Raw genomic sequence first — 20360 nt, forward strand, 5'->3', positions numbered from 1 at the left:
TTAGCTCATCATGAGAGATTATAGCCACTTTCATTTACTTACAGTGAAACGTCATCTGTAAATAAATAAATTTACCATTATCTCAGTATTTCTGAGGTGCAGTTTACAGGTGAACTATACCATCTAGTAGACAAGGTAACAACAGAGATGAGTTTGGGGAGCTTTTAACACTATTCTGGTTTTCGTATCTTAGTAAATCTTAAAGCTTGTTTCTGAAATGGGGGGGTGGAGGGGGAAGGTTCTATTGAGAGTGTAAACTGAATATGTCCATTTTCTCTGTCCAGGAAAGGTGATTGTTGCTACTAATAAGGGAGTGTATATCTTGGTGCCACTACCTTTGGAAAAACAGATTCAGGATCTTCTAGCTAGCCACAGAGTGGAAGAAGCCCTTGTTCTAGCAAAAGGAGCTCGAAGGAATATTCCAAAAGAGAAATTTCAGGTCTGTCCTTCCTTTAATTTTCATGAAAACATGAATTTTATAGTGGGACCATGTATATAATGGTCAAGTAACCATAGAAGAGAGATCTAATACCTTTTATGGTTTCAGCCTGAGGAAATAGACATGCAGCTGAGTTGTCTAGTGCTTGTAAAGCACTAGATGTTGGCAGGGTTGAATGCTTTTCTGCTGGTGTTGGTATTTTTTCATGTATGTAACTTGAAAAAAATTTAACACAAAACTGAAAAACTAATAATAGGAAATCCCATGCGATGCTTCCCTCATACTAGGTTCAGTTGTTGGAGCATTTTGTTACCAGTAAAATAGTTACCTGTAGCATTGCTTTCAGTTTGTTTAGGAAGATGTAAAGTTAGGAACGTAACTACGGTGATTACGGCACTGCAGTGGTTCAAAATTATTCAGTCTGTAAGGATATTTCTTACTTTCAATGTGAAGAGGTTTCTAATTCCTTGTCATTTAAATTTTGGTCAAAGCCCTTGAAAAGCAGTCATTAAATTTCTTAGCTTTCATTTTTATCCTTAACTTGTTTGGTGAATGAACAGCTGGGGAGGCTTCTGGAAGTAAAAAGTTTGGCAAGAAAGGTGTTCCCATCCTTTTGCTTAGATACAATTACCTGGAAGTACTGGAAGCTGAAAAGTATTTAAGCAAATACAGAATTCAGTTTCCAGCATGTTTTGCTTTGCATCTTTGCTTCCAACTTTTCATTTACAATCTGTTTAAAGAACTAAACTTCAATCTTACTGTGAAGACAGAATGCATGATCTAATCAATGTCTTCTACAGTTATGTAGATTTAGTATGGGAGATACCTTTTTGTGTTTTACCACAGGTTGAACTGCAATTCATTATCTAAAATGAGTGACGTAGAGTCTCATTCCTCTTAAGTTTGCTTGCATTTAGGATTTTTCTGCCTGATAATTTACTTTCAGTTCACATGTGTCTTATGTGCACCATGTCTGTCTGCCTTAAATTACTGTTTAATGTTAAGAATATTAAATGTTCTTGCTAACTTATTATGCTTTTAAAGGTGTTCGGTTGCTTTGAGTCAGTGCTACAGCTGAAAACCAGAAAACATAGTATTTGCAAGCAAAATAGCCTGTTCTAGTTCTGGCCTGTATTTGTAAACTGAGATTAACCAGCTTAAATTACTGGAGTCTCCCACTGACTCATATTAAAATGACTCGACTTGGCTTAGTTGTTGAGATATTAGTCCAGTTTTTCAGAGCTTGTCTGTAGTTGAGAGCATGACATGTTGAGCTTGCTTTCTAACATGCCTCTGATACTTAATGATGTCATTACAGGTTAGTTACAAGCACATTAGACTTTTTAATTTTATTTTATTTTTTACTGTAGTCTCGCATGATACTAATCTGGTGGAGTTCAACCCAATTACATGCCGTACATATGTCTTTTGCAATGTTTCTTTGGCATACTTTCACATCGTCACTCTTTTCTAACTCCTAAGAGAAATGTACAGATAATAGATTATAACTAGATAGAAAATAGGTATCTTCAAATTGACATCTTCAGATATGTATTTTGTAAGCTTTACTGATTTCTCAGTAGCTGACACTTTCAAGGCCTTACTTTGCTATTTCATATGAACAGTGGGAAGGAAAGGATAGGATTGGTAGTAAGGCACTTGATCCAGCCACTATAATTTATCCATACAGAAAAGTGATAGTAATTGGTACATGTAGTATAGTGTCTCCTTTTCCACGTGCTGCTTTAATTTCTGAAGTTTCCCATGGCTGTTGCCGTCTTGTGACTTGAACTCAGTCGTGGCATTGTAGGACAGTTCTTCACCCTGGGACAACATGAGTTTTCTTTTCTTGCAGTTCAATACTGCATTGTCATTGCATGCATACACAGGTGCTTGCTTCTTCTCTTTATATCAGCATAAATATATAGATGGTAATGCAGAATGATAGTGGGATTGAAACAGTAAAGTATGGTACTCTCAGAATTATTTGTATAGGCAATATTTAGTTCTGAGCAGGTCGTGCATTAGTAAGTCTAATCTATTATTTAACCAGTGGTACCTGCAGACTGCAGATTTGTGTCTGCAATATTAAATGAAAATTACTTTGTCTTTGAGCATCAGGAATTACTGCTAGGTAAAAAATGCTAAGCAAAAGTGTTGCAAGGAGATGGCTTTGCTGGATATCATTTTTGATAGAATACAAAGGCCTTTCTACCATGCTACCATGAACTGACTGAATACTGCTTATTAATTTTTCAGGACAGCTGAAGTTTGCAGAAATCATGGTTGATGGTAGTGAAGACCTTGGTTAGATTGACACACATCTTGCATAGGTATCTTTTTTTTTTTTTTTTGGTTTTTTTTTTTTTTTTTTTTTGTTTTTTTTTTTTTTTTTTTTTTAATGTATCCCTTCCCCCCCATTTCTTTTTAGTTTCAAAAAACATTAACAGCACCAAAATGTGACCAAAAGACAAAGTGACTTTCTAGAAAAACTTTCTGACCATCTAGTTGGTAATTCTGACCATCTTTGGAATTTTTTTCTAGCAGTGGAGAGGCTAGGAAGGCTTCACTTACAGCTATCACAGCTTCAGTAGTCATCTTCCTGTTCTCTAGTGCTTTTTCAGATACAAATTAATATAAATATTGTTTCATGTTTTTGTAGCTAGTTTTTTAATGTGAATTCAGTCAACAATATGGATTTTTCCTAAAACACCTCAAGTCATATGCTGGTTCTTAAAAAATGATAGGGGAATAAACAATGTATTGAATTTTGACTGCGTATAACTTAGTAGTTTTTAAAAATAAGCCAACTGAGCTATTCTGGCAAATAAGTCTGGAAAAACTCAAGATGTTATTTCTGTCATAAACAGAAGTTAACTGTATGTGATTGGCATATAGGTCTAGCCCAGTTTTAAAAACCTGTGAGAAAGAGGATATTGACTTTTTCACAGACTGGTCTGTTATTTCCACAGTCTTTACCACAGAACGTCTTAATGTGTTTATCTTGTTGGCTAAAAATGAACCTACTTATTCCCTATCCCATCACTGCATCTTTTAAAGATTGGGAAAGTGTCTGTCAATGTTGTACAGATTTTTTATTTTTTATTTTTTTGTGTGTGTGGCTTTAAGGGATATGTGAAAATACGACAACATTTAAATGAAAGTGAATGCCACTTTATCAGTTCAAATTTAAAACAGATTCCTTGGGCTATGCTTACATTATCAACAAACTCTTTTTATCTTCTTTTTATCTTCCTGTACAAACTAAGCTCAACCATTAAAGCAGTATTTACACTGTGTTAGATCAATTCAAACTTCATTCCAATATCCTAATTCACTAAATATATAAATATTAGTGGTCCTAATTGCAGAGTTCAAAAATAAAATAAAATAACAATTCTACTTTGGTATTAGTTAGCAAGGTGAGAAATACTTGTACTTCAGCTCTCCCTGGCTTGAAAGGGAAAATCTGAGGCCAGGTTTTGAAGTTCTTCTGGTGCCATAAGATGCAGGTAGCTGCAGACTGAAATTGTTTATGAGCTCCTTAGGAATGTGACCAGACAGGTGTTCATCCATTCACAGATTACTGTTTACTGATGTAGTAACACAGTCGTATAGCCAAAACATTTTGGATACTTTGTGAATTAATCACCTGAGGTAGTTTTACTTTATTACTGGAATTAAATTCCCTTTCAGCTTTAGTATACTTGGATGTAAAGCATACTAGCATTAATATAAAGATGTCATTGTTCATTTATTTTTATGCTATGCTTGTCTGAAAAGGTGTGCCGGGTAGCATTTCTCTGTTTCCCGTTCATTCCCCCACACTGGGGGGCAAGAAAAGTCCCACAGCCTTACAAATCAGTAGGTTTTAATGGCTTGCTAAAGGTCAAGATTAAGTATTTCCTTAAGATAAACTCTTAGTAAAGCATGCACTAACCAAGTGATTTTAAGGCAAGCTTTTTCTTCTGGTAAACCTACAATCTTTAATGAAGGTGAAAAATTGCCAATTAGAATATCAGTCTACGCTACTTGAGGCCTGACATCCTTTAGTAATGCCTGCCTGGAATACTTTCCTAATGTATTGCAGTTCTCTGGGTATTTGAAACGGGAGTCTGTTTTTAATAACAGAATTAATGCACACTGTTAAACATTAGAAAGCTTCATGAGAAAGTTGAAGGGGAAAACTGAGGTCATGTGAATGTAGCTAGGTGTATTTGCGAAGTACCAGTGTTGTCACAACCAGTGGATGCTTTGCAGAGCACATTTTGGGGTTCCTTGCTTTTAGTAATTCTCTTTTGCCATTGGAAATATTCTGGGTATGAGGGTTTCATTTAACTAATTAACCATTCAGATTAAATAGGTACCTAGAATTTAAAATAGTTTTGAGAACTTCTTGTAAACTTTTTTCTGTCTAGGAGTGACCTTAACAATAAAACTTTGTAAGACAGTTTTTTGTGTGTTTTACTCGTGCTCCTCTTTTTAACCATAATTTTATGTACGTTTGCATAATGTACTGCACATTGGATAAGCTGGAGTGCTTTGGAAATATTTTTATTTTTTAAAAAAAAAGGAAAAAAAAACCTGGCATAAAGTCAGAAATATGGTCATCAGCTGGGGATGAGACTATAAGAGTAGCCAGCAAGGTTGCTGCTGAAGTGAGATGAGATGGGGAGAAAGTTAGCTCTGTGTGGTCAAGTGGGACCATCCTTCTGTTAAATCTTTTTTGTGCCTGCTGAATCATGGGGAGCTTCAAAGAAGGCCATTGGCTTTAATGTTTGCAAATACCACAAGTCAAAACTTGAGGCAAGTTAGACTGATGCCAGATAAGTGATTATTTAAATAAGGAAACTTGAGCTTGCAATTTGTTGACTTTCTCTTAGCAAGTGCTTGTTGTCAGTGTTGCGTTCACACTTGTGTGTGAAATTGAGTCTGGGCAGCAGATCCAGTATATTTGGGTACATACAATTTAAAATGTAGAGGATCAAGGTTTTATTTCGCATGTAACTTGACAGGTCTGGTTGAAGATCATGTGTTCAATGGTTTTGGCAGGTAGTTTTTGCACTAGTGGCTAGCACTGCATAACTCATTACAAATATTATAAACCTTTTCCCCCTCCCTTCTCTTTCATAGGTAATGTACAAACGAATCCTCCAGCAGGCAGGTTTTATACAGTTTGCACAGCTTCAGTTCCTTGAAGCAAAAGAACTCTTCAGGTAATTGTGTGACAAGAAATTTATTTATTTATCTTCTTTAAATAAGGAGTTAATGTTCTTCGGTTTAAAAATTTAGTTGCCTGAATGTTTTTTGACGCAGATATGAGTTCACTGTGATAAAATGGCTTTGTTGGGGGTAAGAACAGAGTAACATTGAGTTAATTTTATAACTGAAGAGTTAATGCAACTGATTTTTTTATTTTTTTTTGTATGCTAACATACAGTAGCAAAGTTTTTTACTTTATGCCTATGAAGTTCAAGGCCTTATTATTGAGCCCATGCTGTGATTTATAGCATGAACATTGCTTGGTTCTATTTAATCTTTTTAACCCCTTAGGAAAAGAAATGTAACAAAAAGTTTCAATTTAAATATTATTAATACAGGTACACTTTTTTTTTTTTGAGGATGCTGATACTGAATTTAACACTTGTTCTGCTAGACCTTTTCCAGAAGACAGATCATTTGTTCTTTAAGTCTGCACTAACCTTCCTGATTTAGCTGCTTCAGCAGTCACTTGTTTACAAATTGACCTTGTTCTCCACTTTCATTCAAAAAATGCTGCTCATTATCTTTATTTTTCTGATAATTTCGTTTTTACTAGCCATGCCCCATTCTGTGCTGGGGTGTTGTCCAGAGTTAGTGTAATCCATGCTGACCACATAAAATAATTCTCCTTGTTATCTGCTGAAATTAATTTTAAATCAGTTTAGAGTCTATGGAATAGGATTAAGGCTAGACTGTTTGCTGTATATTTTAAGTGTGTACACTACAGGAAAAAGTTGTCCTTGAGTTTATGGAAATGTATCGGGGAAATTAAAGGTTTGAGAACTGTTGCTATCAATGAGACATTTTGCCTCCTGCTCACCAGGATAATGGGAGACACTGGGCCTGAATGGGCACTGTACACTGAGTGACGATTAGGGAATGACAGGAAGGGCATGAACAGCATTTACTGGCATCTGTTTTGGCCATAAACTTTCTGTATCACCTTGTAATCTTTGGCATTGGTGAGTAATTTGCAATCTTCTTCCTCCCTGAATTCTTCCAAGCACTAGACTGAATCACTGCTGTGTTGCGTATTTGAACTACAAGCTGAACATAGTTAGGTATTCTTTACAGCATTCCTTCAAAGCCTTTCCAAATGGCTCTCCAATGCCCTTTTGTATGTTTGGGGGTTTTTTTGGTTTTTTTTTTGGTTTTTTTTTTTTTTTTGTTTTTTTTTTTTTGTTTGTTTTTTTTGCAGTGTGGCCAGCTTTGATAAAATAGCTTGTTGAGGTTGTACCAGCTATAAAGTGTCTCCAGTGTCTAGGTGTAGTTAGGTGGCCAGACTCGTTTAGTTCTGCAGCTGTCTTGACTATGGCTAACAAAATTTTTTCCCTATTACTTTATTCCACCCTGATTGTCAATAGTTCTCTGTGGGGTCTAATCTGGGGGCCCTGTCTTGCTGGTAGTGGCCGAGGATCTTTCGAAAGCAGTGAAAAGGGGAAACATATCCTGCATGGAGCTCCAGCACCTTGTAGAAGGAGCCAAGATCAGTTATGCAGCCTTCGTCCATCTGACAATTGACCTTCAATGAACAGTATTGTGAGAGGTCCTCTATAGAAAGAAACATGCTTCACAAGAAAATGTGCCGTCCAGGCATGAATTTTGAAGCTGAGTCAGCATTCCAGAATGTTCCTTTCCTGTAATAGCTGCAACGGCAAAACAGAAGAACTGTTCATGAAATGCTGAAGTCTTCTTGGGGGGGAGAAGGCAAATACAAATTTTCTGTGCTTTTTATCTGGCCAGCCGTGCATAAGCTATTCTGGTGACTCTGAAAAACTCCTTATGGAGTCCAAGTTTCCTGATACTCAGCCCTGGTGAACACACCCAGTTCGAGTAGTATCTGGGTATGCCCTGATACACTCTCAACCAACCTTGTTTGTTCTAGACTTACTGATGCTCAGAGGGAAAATGGGAAAGATAATGGCAGTCTATGCAAACACTTCTGCTCATCTGCTGGCATGTTTATAGCATTTCTTCATCTGTCTCCATGGTCAAATTCTCTGTCTCAGGCTTAGGCCGTCTCCAAATTAACTAGACATCATAGCCAGTAAGGGAATTAATATTTATGCTTGAATTTTGTGGATTTATCAAGATTCCTTGCTTCTGCATTAATTTTGAGTAGCCTATTGATGTTCAGTGAAGAACCTTGGAGGGAGGGGAAAAAATAATCTTTCTTTAGGGTTAATTTTCTAGTGTAATATCTCTGATTAATATATTTTATCTGGTGGTCCTCAAGTCTTAAATTTTCACAAGTAGTTGAACTACCCAAAGCTGTAACGAGTTCATATTGAAAGCCCAAATGCTCTTTGAACCATCAGGTCACGCCACTAACAGAACTTGCTACTTCTTGGTTGTTCTTCTTCCTAATAGTCCTTCTATCATAACGTCAATGTAAGAACTTCAAAATCAAATATGGAGTCTGAAAAGAGGGAATAAAAAGAAATTTCAAGTGCCTAAATCTTCAAAGTAGACATGAACTCCTTGCTCTTGGTTAGGGAATGGCCTTTTGCAGTAGGAGCTCTGTGTAGGAATCCGAAAAGCTTAGGACTCAAACCTCTTCTTATGGGAACACTTCCCACGTTCAGAACTTTTCTCTGTCGTGGTCCTCTATTGCTTATGTTGCTGTCCCCATGCTTTGCAGTCAGTAGGTGCTGGAACAGGATACTTGATGCTTTAAAATCTGCTGTTGCTGTCTCCCAAAATTTAATTGTGGTGGTACAGATTTTTGTAGCCAAAGGACAGTATTTACTTTTTTTAAAAAAGTTGTAAATAAATGTTGTCATTGCAGTGCTTCCTGCTAGTTTGTATTTCCTGGGTGGTTTTGGAACTGTGTCTCTGGCAAGAAGTGAACAACTCTGGGCATGTCCCACTGCTTTAGTTAGTTTACAGCAGCAGGGAAGGGATGAGCCTGCATGTGAAGATCATTCACACTTTGTTGCCTGCAGAAATCTTCTGCTTCATCTGCTTCCATGGTTATAACTTGGAGGGGTTTTTTTTAATTCTTCCCAGTTAGGGTTGTGAAGGGAAAATCTTTTTGGGGTTGTTGATCGCTGGATAGATAAGAACTATTTTTTAAAAAGTTGTATTTGCAACAAGATAATAACCAAACAGGGTTTCTTTTAGAGAACTGTCAGTTCATTTCAACTTTTTTTCAGCAACAGTATCACCTGCATTTCAGGGATGCTTATCTTTAAAGGTGAATTCTGAACAATGACTCTGACAGCGAAATAAAATACAAATCCTGATTTCTTGCTGTTGTTCTAAAACAAGGCCTGGGAAGAGGAGTCATTCTAGTTGTGAAAATTGGGAAGTTTTTCCACATGTGGAAAAATCTTCTCATTTTACTCTTCTGTCACAGCATGCATTCTTCAAATGCTTGAGAAGCTTCTTTTATCTAGGTTGAAAGGAAAATGTTTCATGTAGCATACCTGTTACAGTTTTCTCCTGGATAAAGAATAGATTCCCTTCACATCTGAAGTAGAAAAGCCACTCCATAGTATCTGACATAGATGGACAGCCAAGACCTATCTATGCCTGTACAGTGGGCTACTTCTTACTAGTTAGATGGATGCATAATAAGTATCCATGGTTCGTTTTCAGAACCTCCTTAAGAAGTGAGACAAAGGAAAAATTTGGTATGCTTCAGGGTTGGGGAAGAGGTTTTCATTATGCAAAAAGGTGTTCTGAAAGCTTTAGTTTTCTACAAGAAGCTGCTATTTTCTACAGAATTACACTTGCACAGTCTTTGTGGCTTGCTTGAGAGGGTTCATTCTCCATTTGTTTTGCCTCCTTCAGAAGACTGGCTCCCATAGTGTATGGATGAAATCTAGGACAGTCCTAATAGCTCCCATAGTGTATGGATGAAATCTAGGAGTGTATGGATGAAATCTAGGACAGTCCTAAGAACTGCACTAAGGCTGTTCAGCTGATTTTTGTATATGCCACAGAACAGCTGTGGGATACCAAAAGCAAAATGCTGGCCAGTCTCTGAATTTGCAGAGCTTTCAACATCTAGTGGAGGAGAAACAATAATAAACAAGTTCGTATTTAAATAGCAAAAAAAACTAAAATCCACATTCGTTCTGAATATATTTTCTCCAGCGTAGAAGGCACTAACTTTAAAAACTGACAACCTGTTAGTGTCCTGACTCTAAGCATATGTGAGCACATATTCCCAGTATGTTATTTTTTTGTGCCTATGTATACTTTTTCTTTCTTTTTGCTTCATCTAGTTTGACACTGTAATTGCAGAAGCGGCCAGCTTGATGTCCGGGAGCTGATCTCTCTCTACCCCTTCCTGTTGCCTACTTCCTCTTCATTTATACGGTCTCATCCCCCTCTGCATGAGTACGCGGACCTAAACCAGCTGACCCAAGGGGACCAGGAAAAGATGACAAAATGCAAACGGTTCCTCATGAGTTACTTGAATGAAGTCCGCAGCACTGAGGTGGCAAATGGCTACAAGGAAGATATTGACACAGCTTTACTCAAGCTATATGCAGAGGCAAATCATGAAAGCCTGCTGGATCTGCTAGTTTCGGAGAACTTTTGTCTCTTAACAGATAGTGCTGCCTGGCTGGAAAAACACAAAAAGTAAGTGGATTTTTTTGAGTATTGCACCTTTGACACCAGAGGGAAAATTGTCTTAGACACAATTGGCTTCTAGAGCAATGTGTTCAGATCCTTGTAATTTCTGTGCTTTCAGGTCCAAAAGATCAACTTGGGCCGACTTATCAGCATTTAAAATGTTGGTGAAAAGGTATTAATTGACAGTGTGAGGTAAAGGAAATGCATTCTGTCTTATGCTGGTAAATACAAAGTTTGTCCTGAAAGTTTGTGTCCAACACAAACATGTAGGACTGTTACAAATTTTTTTTTTTTGGGAAAAATAATATATTTGCTCTTTTGCTGACGTAAAAGTTGAATTGATGTAGTAGTGGTACTCAGAATGAAATGATGCCTTAAAGCACACATTACTGTAGGTAGACGCTGTTACCCACCTAGTGGCTTTAAAACTGTAGTTCCTTATTCAGAGGAGATCTTTTGAATTGCATACTTTCGGTGCTCCCACTGCTTCACCAGAAGGAAGTTGCTTAAGATGACTGCCCATGACTTCAAATTGGAAATGCCAGCAGGTGTCTTTAAGCAGGAAAGACTAGATAGTAAATGTGTCGAACTCCAGTCGTAGGTAGTGTCTCTGTCTTGGATTTAATTCCTTTAAACTGCGGTGCAGTAGTAGCAACTACAGTGGTGAGGCAGTCTTTAATTATGGTTAGATTTAGGGTAGTTTCATTTGTGTTGTATGTTTTGTTAAATTGTCTTGGTACCTATGGCTTGCATGGCAAACTTTTGGAAATGTGAAGGGTAGAACATTGTTCCACAAGAACAGCTGTTCCAGATCTTTGGCTGTATTTTTATTACAGTACAAAAAAAACCCCAACCGTATGTAATGGCACTGTACAAAGCTCTTCGTTGCCTGACTAGATTTCATGCTGCAGTAAAGAAACAATGTTTCTAATAGTAAAACTGTCTTAAATAAAAGCACCATAAAAATTTGATTTAATGACACCTTATTAACTTTAGTTATTGGAGGGATATTTATTATTTGCAGTTGTATGTTAAATCTGTATATGAAATTCAAAGAATGGCATGAGAACTGTCTCTAATTTGACACATTTTGTTTTAAGTTGGAACTATTAACTAGAAAGTGCTTTAGAGACAGGAGGAGCCAATCACATTTCTAGAACAGAACTTCTTTAATTCTGAAAAAGAGCTTACAGACACTTGCTGGAGTGTAGATATGGCCATGTGTATGTCACCATAAGCAATTATTTGTTGTATTCTGTGCTACTCGAGCCATAATGAAATTGGTAGGAAAGATCTAGTGCTTTTAATATCATTTTCTCTTTATATACAGGTATTTTGCACTTGGTCTCCTGTATCACTACAATGGTCAGGATGCTGCAGCACTTCAGGTTAGAATAAACCCTTTAGTGTCATCTGTGAAACATTCCAAAATGCCAGTTTACCTCTGAGATGATAAAAATCTGAGGTGCTAATTTACCTGTTTGAAATGTAGTGATGTGTATATATGAGAAACTTATGCTCAGACTTCCTTGAATAATTTAATATGCTAGATGTGAAAAACCTGAAGATCTCACTGAAGATGACAGCTATTTAGATGCTTGTATGCTTTTTTTGAAAGAAAAACTGTGCATACCACAACATATGTCCGTACTCTTAAAAGACTGACAGAAGTGCTAACATAATCAAAAGATCACTTAAAAGGGTGTTTGAGGGACTTGAGGAACATATCCTGTGCTGATTAGCCTGTATGCACCCAGTATTGTAATCTCATGGCAAATACTGGCATCAACTGAGAGTTTATTTCCTTATTTGATGGTGGACAGTGAACACATTCTGCAAGATCTGTGGGTTTCGTCAGGGTTAGTAATCCCTTTCAGGACACCCCCTTCGGGTGTCACTGAGGCTAGCAGTGGTCTGTAAGCTGCAGACTAAACTATTTTGTTATTCCTGTATGCAAAACTTCATTTAGAAAAATGTATATATTCTTGATCAATAAATAGCATGAATTTCTCAGACATTATCCAATACCTCAAGTAGTTTGCCTTACTGTGTGGCTTTTTGAGTATGTTAATCACAGTAACACTGTCAAATGCATTCAAGTCCGTTATGTAAATAGTAATTTCCTGAGCAGAAAGCCAGTAAGGATCTTCATCATGTGCAAGATATTTTTCTTTGTTTCAAGGAACAAGGTTTATAGCTGAGCTACTCTGCTAGATGTGGCACCTTTTCATTCCAATTACAATGTATATAAAATCAGTCTCAGAGGGCAGTTAAAGTTCTGGAGTCAAAATGAAACAAAAATACCAGGTTTTCTTCTAAATTGTGTCATTTGCTTTTAGTCTTGCACACGCAGAACACATGAAAAGTATACTGTTCATTGGAGAAAAGAACTTTTACCAAAAGCTTTCTTTGTGATTGGCATACCTCGTCCCAAAGTGTTTGGTCAATCATTTAGAATGAGAACCTATGTGATACGGGGTCTGAATTAGTGGAATATGGCAGGTGCAAGAGAAGCCTGTGATGGCATAAATATAGTGACCAGTGAGGTCTCTTGCAGTTGGTGTTCTAGGAGCTCTTCCTAATTCCACAAGTGCCAGTAGCTAATAGTAAGTCTTGTAGTAGCTTACATAAATTTTGAGTTGGAAGAGCTCGTACATGTTTTAAGCATTTTAATCTGTGTGTGTTTTTGTTGCAGTTATGGGTGAAAATAGTTGATGGAGACATTGAAGACTCTACACGTTCAGATCTCTATGAATACATAGTAGACTTCCTTACATTCTGCTCAGACCAAGATCTAGTGTGGAAATACTTTGAGTGGGTTTTACAGAAAAATGAAGAGGTTTGTAACTGGTATACTTCTCACAGAACATCAATATTTCTCTGCAGTGCTGTTTGGGTGTTCAGTAACATTGTTCCATCTTGATAGCTATTTGGACCATCTTGCTAGAATATTTAATGCCAGTTAAATAGTGATCAACAGAAGAAAACTTCCCATTTTTTTAATTCTTTTAAGTCCCTCTGTTAACAACTGCTAGTGATAATTGCCTTTTCTTCTTGAAATCAAAGTTTAGGTGATTCTGTCCAATGAAAGATTCAGCATGTCTTCATTTTGTCTTTATATTAGGCAAAATAATTTTCAAATCATAAAAATTTGAAAATTTGCAGGTGGGGGGGAGAGAAAATTACTTAATAGGTTAACTGTTGTTGCTGTTTCTTTTTTGAAATGATTCCAGGAGTAGGTCATACCTGTGTACATTGGGATGTGGAAACCTTATTGCTACAAGAATTAACTTAATCCACCAGAATTAAAAGAGTAACTTTGTAACATCCATTAGTGTGGTATGCTGTTGAATGGCATGCCTGTTGCTGTATCAGACAACCTGTGCTGCTGGAACTTGCCACAGCCTGATTTATTTTAATTTAAAGCTCAGTTATTACATGCAATGACAAGTTTCTGAACTTTTGTTTTAGTCATAATAGAAGTCTCTTGCTCTGTGTATATAGCCACATTTGATAAGGCTGTGAGCATTCAGGTCTCTGACTTGCACTTTCTTGCTGCAAAGGTGGAAGTCTCTCGTTCTGTTATTAATGCAGATCTGTTCAGTACTTTTTGTGCCCACCACAAGGTTTGTAGGCTGGATAATGTATAGATTATGAATTGAGGTAATGGAGATGGAGTTTATCATGATCTCAGTCACTCCTGATAAGTGTAATCTTGGTGCTGTTTAGCAGGGTTTTGTGTTATCTTCCTGAATATTGTGCTAACTAACCTGTTAGTGCTATTAAATAAGTATTTAAATAAAAAGCTAATAAAATGATTGCTGCTAAATGCAATTCTTCCTAGGTTGGTGTACAGATTTTCACTAAAAGGCCTTTGGAAGAACAGGAGAAAACCAACATGAATTCAGATGATATCATCAGTTGCCTTAACAAATATCCTAAAGCACGTATTAAGTATCTAGAACATCTAGTACTGGAAAGGAAGATAGAGGTGAGTCCCACAAGAATACTTTACAGTAAGCATAAGATTCGGAATGCAGACTATGATGAACAACTCTGAAAAAAGCCATAGTCTAGAAGCAATAAGCATAATCTGAAGGTTTTTCGATGTACTCAGAGTAGGGTAGGAGTGGTTTTAAGATTTAAGTAGAAGATGAGAAACAGATAACTGCATTATTTTTAACTTCTAATCTCTAATGATGGCAAGACAGTTGCTTACCTCCCCTCAGAGGTTTGGGTTTGGTGGTGTTTTGGGTTTGTTTTTTGGTTTTGTTTTTGTTTTTTTTGATATCTGATTATTGGATACTTTTCACCAATGAGGCTCACACCTCTGTCTGGTAAGATCACAGAAAAATGGCCGAGTAACTGCTAATCCTATTGCACTGTGGCAGCAATATACTAAACTTGCTAATTCAGTGTTTTACTAGTAGGTATGTGTTATTCTATCCTTCTGGAGAAATTTGAGCAATTAATGATAGAATTAAACCATGCACCTCTCATTGTAGAATTTCGAACTACTCTAGATGTTGAATGTGAAAAGATGTGTTCAGAAGTCATAAGTGACAGTGTATTCTACCTTTGGGTTTTTAAGCACCACATAGAAGCAGCCAAATATTTTGGTACTTGGATATGAGACGCTTTAAGCAGACAGGAAGTTCCTTAAACCTGCAAGGAAATGAACACTGAAAGAACTCAGCAGAACTGATGACCAGTTCACTAATTCATATTCTTCAAATACACACACTAGGTCAATGGTTTCCCTCTGTTGCTACTGCAGATATTTCAAGGTGTGTGACATGACGATGGATGAATGTACTGGTTTCCCATGTCATGAATATTTTTAAACAAACTTTTTGAGTCAAGCATAGGGCCTTGTAGACTATTTGCAATAAAAATAATTTATAATTAAATTTACCTGCTAGTAAAGGCTGGGTTATAAATTGATTTTGTCTTTACAAAGTCTTAGTTTTATTATGAATGCTTTAGTGAGAATGTTTCAAACAGTCAAGTCACGACTTGTTTTGGTGAATCTTGGGAAGTGAATAACACAAAAAGCACTGTACCTTCAGCGTGCTTGTCTACCTCTGGTGGCTTTCTCAAATATTATTGCAGAAATAGAAAAGGTCATAGAACATAGCTGAATATGAGAAAGAATTAATTAGATAAAAGTTACTCATTTTACAAGGGAAACAGAAGGAGAAGACACAGCGGAGATCGCACTTGTATTCAGAGGAGAAAGATCTGCTTTTGCATTGACTTTTGTTAGGTGAACTTTTGAGAGGAAATAATTTTTGCGCAAAAAAGCTATTTATAGAGCTTGTTTCTCAAAGGTGAAGCGAGGGTTAGGAATAAGGTATTTCATATCTACATTTTGGAAATAGCTGTATTAGTGCAATAGAGAATCCTAAAGCGAAGCTGGTCTGAATAGGTTGTCTATCTGCATGAACAAAAGACTTTTGAGTAATTCAAATGAATTAAAATATTTTTTCTTTATGTATATATTCATTGCTGTTACTGGTGGGGACAAGGGGTTGTGTTTTTAAAGTAAGCTAACGTATTTCTTTTCATCCATAGAAGGAAAAGTACCATACTCATCTAGCTGTCCTGTACTTGGAGGCAATACTTCAGCTAAAATCTGGGACCACAGATAATTGTACAGAAACAACTGAACTGCTGCTTAAACTACGCAGTCTTCTTCAGAAATCTGATCTTTATAGAATTCACTTTATTTTGGGTAAGATACATGTCGCCTACTATAAATGCTCTGTGTTGGTTCCAGCAGGAAACAAAATTAAGTCCTTATAAAGATAGAAAACTAGAAGATCTGAGGTTTCTAGGTGTACTGGGTTGATAGGTTTACCAGCTGTATTTCTAACAGACACAAGCTAATTTAGAAAGCTGTTAGATATCTGTTAGTGTTGTCTTTGGTCTCCCATAGTTCATGAGGTACAATGGTAAGTTTGTCACTGCACCAAAGACACAATACCTTAACTAGGTAGGAAAAAATGTCTTCATACAATTTTCTTCTTCATGATGAGCATGTAACTTGTGCCAGTCTTTTGCAAATGGGAGGACTTACAAATTTATTTAAGTGGCCTGTCTCAGTGAACTGAAACAAAGCTTTGAGGAGTCTGATTACCAAGGACTTGTTTGTTGTCCCTAACCCACTCTCACCCCAGAAGCTGGGGTTCATGCCAGTCAAAACCACAAGCATCTTTTTGAGTCAAAAATGCAACGTGTGCTTTACTGTTGGTATAAGGCAAGAAACTGTTGAGCTAATTTTTTTCCTTGTCTAATGCTTACAATGCCTAATTTTTAATGTTTAATCCACTGCAACAGTGGATTTTCTAATTTATCTTGAAATGCCAGATGAACTTGTCATTCTCCCTGCCTGTTGCTGACACTTCACCTTTGAACTGTCAAACTGGATTAAGGGTTTGTTGTGTCCTTTTCTTAAAGCAAGGTACTATTTGACCTTTGTCCTCTGTGGACTTCAAACTATTTGTTATTTTCTATAATAAGAGAAGCAGAGGTTAAAAAGTTTGGGGCTTCATCTTAGTTTATAGTGGTAGCAGTGTGTGCAGAAATGTGCAAGACTGGCATGCTAGAATTTAAAAGATACAAGTGGCACTGGTTTTACAACTGTTACTTAGTAATCTTTTTCCCATATTTTGTGGTGCTCTTTTGTGGGGGATGTTTCCATACATCTAGACGTTCTTGTACTCATAAAAATCTATCCTCTCTATAGCTGCCAGCACCTCTGCAAAAATAGCAGGAGTTTTGACTGTGGGTTTGTTTGCATGGGCTGTGAGAGGGAGTAGTCATCTACTCCACTGAGTAAATACTGCCGTGTTTCTCGTTTAACAGACAAAATCCAGGGCACAGACCTTCATATGGAAAGTGCAATTTTATATGGAAAGCTAGAAGAACACGAGAAGGCTTTGCATATCCTTGTCCATGAGTTAAAGGACTACCATGCTGCTGAAGAATACTGTATATGGAACTCTGAGAACAGAGACATGCAGTACAGACGGAGGCTATTCCATATGTTGCTGTCAGTGTATCTAAATCCAGGCACTTCGGACTGTGCACTAGTCATGGCTGCTGTGGACCTCTTGAATAACCACGCTGCTGAATTTGATGCGGGTCTAGTTTTGCAGGTGGTGCCTGACAGCTGGTCAGTGCAGCTCCTCTCCCCGTTCCTGGCTGGAGCAGTGAGGCAAAGCATTCATACAAAAAGAATGACTCAGGCTGCACTTGGCTTAGCACAAGCTGAAAACTTAATCTACAAACACGAGAAGGTAGGTTGCTTAGAAGCTCTATAGTTAAGTCCTTTGATATGTGATAATAAGAACAGAAGTTTGAAGAATCTGAGGGTGAGGGTCGGTCTCTTCTCCCAAGTAACAGGTGATAGGACAAGAGGTAACAGCCTCAGCCTGTGCTAGGGGAGGTTTAGACTGGATATTAGGAAAAATGTCTTCACTGAGAGGGTGCTCAGGCACTGGAACAGGCTGCCCAGGGAAGTGATGGAATCATCGTCCCTGGAAGTGTTCACAAACCGTGTAGATGAGGCCCTGTGATAGGGTTTAGTGGTGGAGTTGGCAGTCCTGGCAAAAAGGTTGGACTTGATGAACTTAAAGGTCTTTTCCAACCCAGCTGATGCTGTGATTCTATGAATTAGGCCAAAGCTGTCTTTGTGTCCCTGACAAATATACTTGCTGCATTTATTAGCTTTTTTTGCTATGACTACTAGATTCGGACTTAATTTTATGCTTCCTCTGTAAAACAAAAGGGAAGGTGGAGCCTTGAAATAGGAGGAACTTTGGTGAACTTTTGGGCTGAATGAAAGTGAATCTGGGATTTACAGGTTAACAAAGTTCTTGCAGAAATGTTAACAAATGTGAGTTAGCATTTTGTCGTTAGGATTGAGACCTGCAAGAATTTACAACAAAGTTTACTCAGCACTTAGTATTAATTGAAGCTTGTTAGTGATAAATTCACTTGTGAAACTTTCTTCTATTCCTAGCTAGAACTGAGTTGCTTAAAGCTCCCAGCAGATTCTTGAATCCATTTAGTTCTAACAATGGTATATCCAGCAGAATCTGTCTGGAATAAAAATGCATCAGTACTTAGTTTGTGCAGAGCTGTCCTGTGACATTGTTTAGGAAGCTGCCTTAAGTTTTCAGCTGCATTAAATGTGTGAGTGCTTTTCTTTATTAAACAAACAGAAGAAAAATAAGAAGGGAAAAATTACAAAAAAAAAGCATACTGCTTTTTAAGAGGAAGCATGAAAATGAGTGAATGTGAAACTGAATTCAAGTTCAAGCTGTCTTTTCCTACTACCTTTATCATTGATCGGGTTTGACCATTTAGTACAGTTGAAATTACATGTCTCTGTAATTTCCCTTCCTTTCTTGTTAATCTCATATTTGAATGGTTTTTTTCCCCTCTTTTTAGGTTAAACAAAGAGGAACTCCAATTCTTCTTTCAGACAAAAAGGTCTGTCAGGTGTGCCAAAATCCTTTCTGCGAGCCTGTATTTGTAAGATACCCAAATGGGGGTATGGTGCACACACACTGTGCTGCAAACAGACATCTGAATTCAAACATGACTCATCACTCTTCCAGCTCCAGCAATCAGACTTGAAATATGTTCTGGTCCCACTGGTTCCCGGGACTTACACCCCATTGAAAGCGGGTTGGAAAAAAGAACAAAGTGCAGCTACTTTAGGTATAAATCAAGATGAACAGCTAGTCTTTGGGTTATTGGGAAGACTTCCAGTAAATATGAAATATCACCACTTATCTTTTTAATTTCTAATGAATGTAGATAGAAGAAAATTCACTACCAGAAATGGAGAGGTGCAAATACAGGCTCTAATGTATATAATAATAAACAGTTAAAGAAAATGAGCCTTCTCTTCACAGTGAGGATGAATGTTATGGAAACAAGGCAAACAGTTATTTTAAGAAATGTCACTTTGCACTGAACGTGGTGTTGATAAGTTTGTAGAGGTGGAGATGTCATCTATTGGAGTTGGAATTCTTGGAACGTTATGTGACAAGACTGGCATCATGCAGCTTACTATCAAGACAAAAATATGCTTTGGTTATAACATTTGCTGCAGCATGCCCTCTTTTGGGCTGGATTCTCTTCCCCAGGATCACATTATGAACTTGATTTTTGCTCTACAAATTGTTGGCTTTTGATGCACTTTTCAGTACTTCCCCTCTCTCCTCTGCTATATAGGATTTAAATGTAAGCACTGGTCCATTAGGTTTCTACTCCTACAGTTACTGTAAAAAAAACTAAGTGGAAACTAATAGCCTCAGTCACACAGCTGTGCTTGGAAGAAAAAGGAGGTCAGATTATCTGGTCATATTGTAGTCACTTTTCTATGGGGGAAGAGACCTTAACTTTAATATTGATTTATTTATTAATATGCAATTATACTGTACATACAGTTGAATAAATTGATCTTATATCATTCTAGAGTTTCTTTGGAGGCTAAAGATGTGCCTGATACAAAAGTGTACAGGTTATGTGCTAAATGTTTGCCATAACATAACTTAGGCAGATAGGAATTCTACAAGAACAGGTTTTTATAACTTGTGTATGGCTTGTGCAATCAAAATCATGGAAAGATGGTATAATTGGGAAGAAATCTACAAAGGTGCACTACAGGGGTACTGGATTTGTTATATTCTACAAAACAAAAAAGCAACAAAACCACTTTAACTTCCCTGATAAGTATTCACATTGCTATTTAACCATTTTAAAGCAATCATTTTAAAAGAAGCAGCTTCCCACAACGGAAGTTAAAAAATGGTGACTTTAAATAAAAGTATTTCAAAGTCAAAGCATTTATTTTAATTCTGTAAAGCTCTAATAAATACCAAGCTTACTGACTAGCGTGCAGTTGAGTTAGTACAGCTGCTCACTGTTTCAGCATTGCCACTCAGAGTGGGGACTTTCAGCAAAATGGGGTATCTTCTAGATGCAGTCTCGGAAGAGGTCTCCTGTTTCAGAAGGGTTAGCTTATGAAACAGCCTTGTAAGCACAGTGCTGCCTC

The 20360-nt window shown here is 37.2% G+C and overlaps 1 protein-coding gene across 1 annotated transcript in view; it reads left to right on the forward strand.

The window, feature by feature from the left end:
• The window catches only part of TGFBRAP1 (transforming growth factor, beta receptor associated protein 1), a 28002-nt gene extending 9068 nt beyond the window's left edge, over positions 1–18934 (forward strand). Inside the window, exons 3-11 of the mRNA XM_010019137.1 lie at positions 285–439; positions 5573–5655; positions 9953–10294; positions 11619–11676; positions 12984–13127; positions 14133–14279; positions 15863–16022; positions 17156–17589; positions 18746–18934. Coding sequence (XP_010017439.1) covers positions 285–439; positions 5573–5655; positions 9953–10294; positions 11619–11676; positions 12984–13127; positions 14133–14279; positions 15863–16022; positions 17156–17589; positions 18746–18934 — 1712 coding nt within the window. The remainder of the gene's footprint in view (positions 1–284; positions 440–5572; positions 5656–9952; positions 10295–11618; positions 11677–12983; positions 13128–14132; positions 14280–15862; positions 16023–17155; positions 17590–18745) is intronic.
• The last annotated feature ends 1426 nt before the right edge of the window (positions 18935–20360 follow it).

Source organism: Nestor notabilis, unplaced genomic scaffold (genome assembly GCF_000696875.1).
Source record: "Nestor notabilis isolate BGI_N333 unplaced genomic scaffold, ASM69687v1 scaffold18947, whole genome shotgun sequence".
NCBI lineage: Eukaryota > Metazoa > Chordata > Aves > Psittaciformes > Psittacidae > Nestor > Nestor notabilis.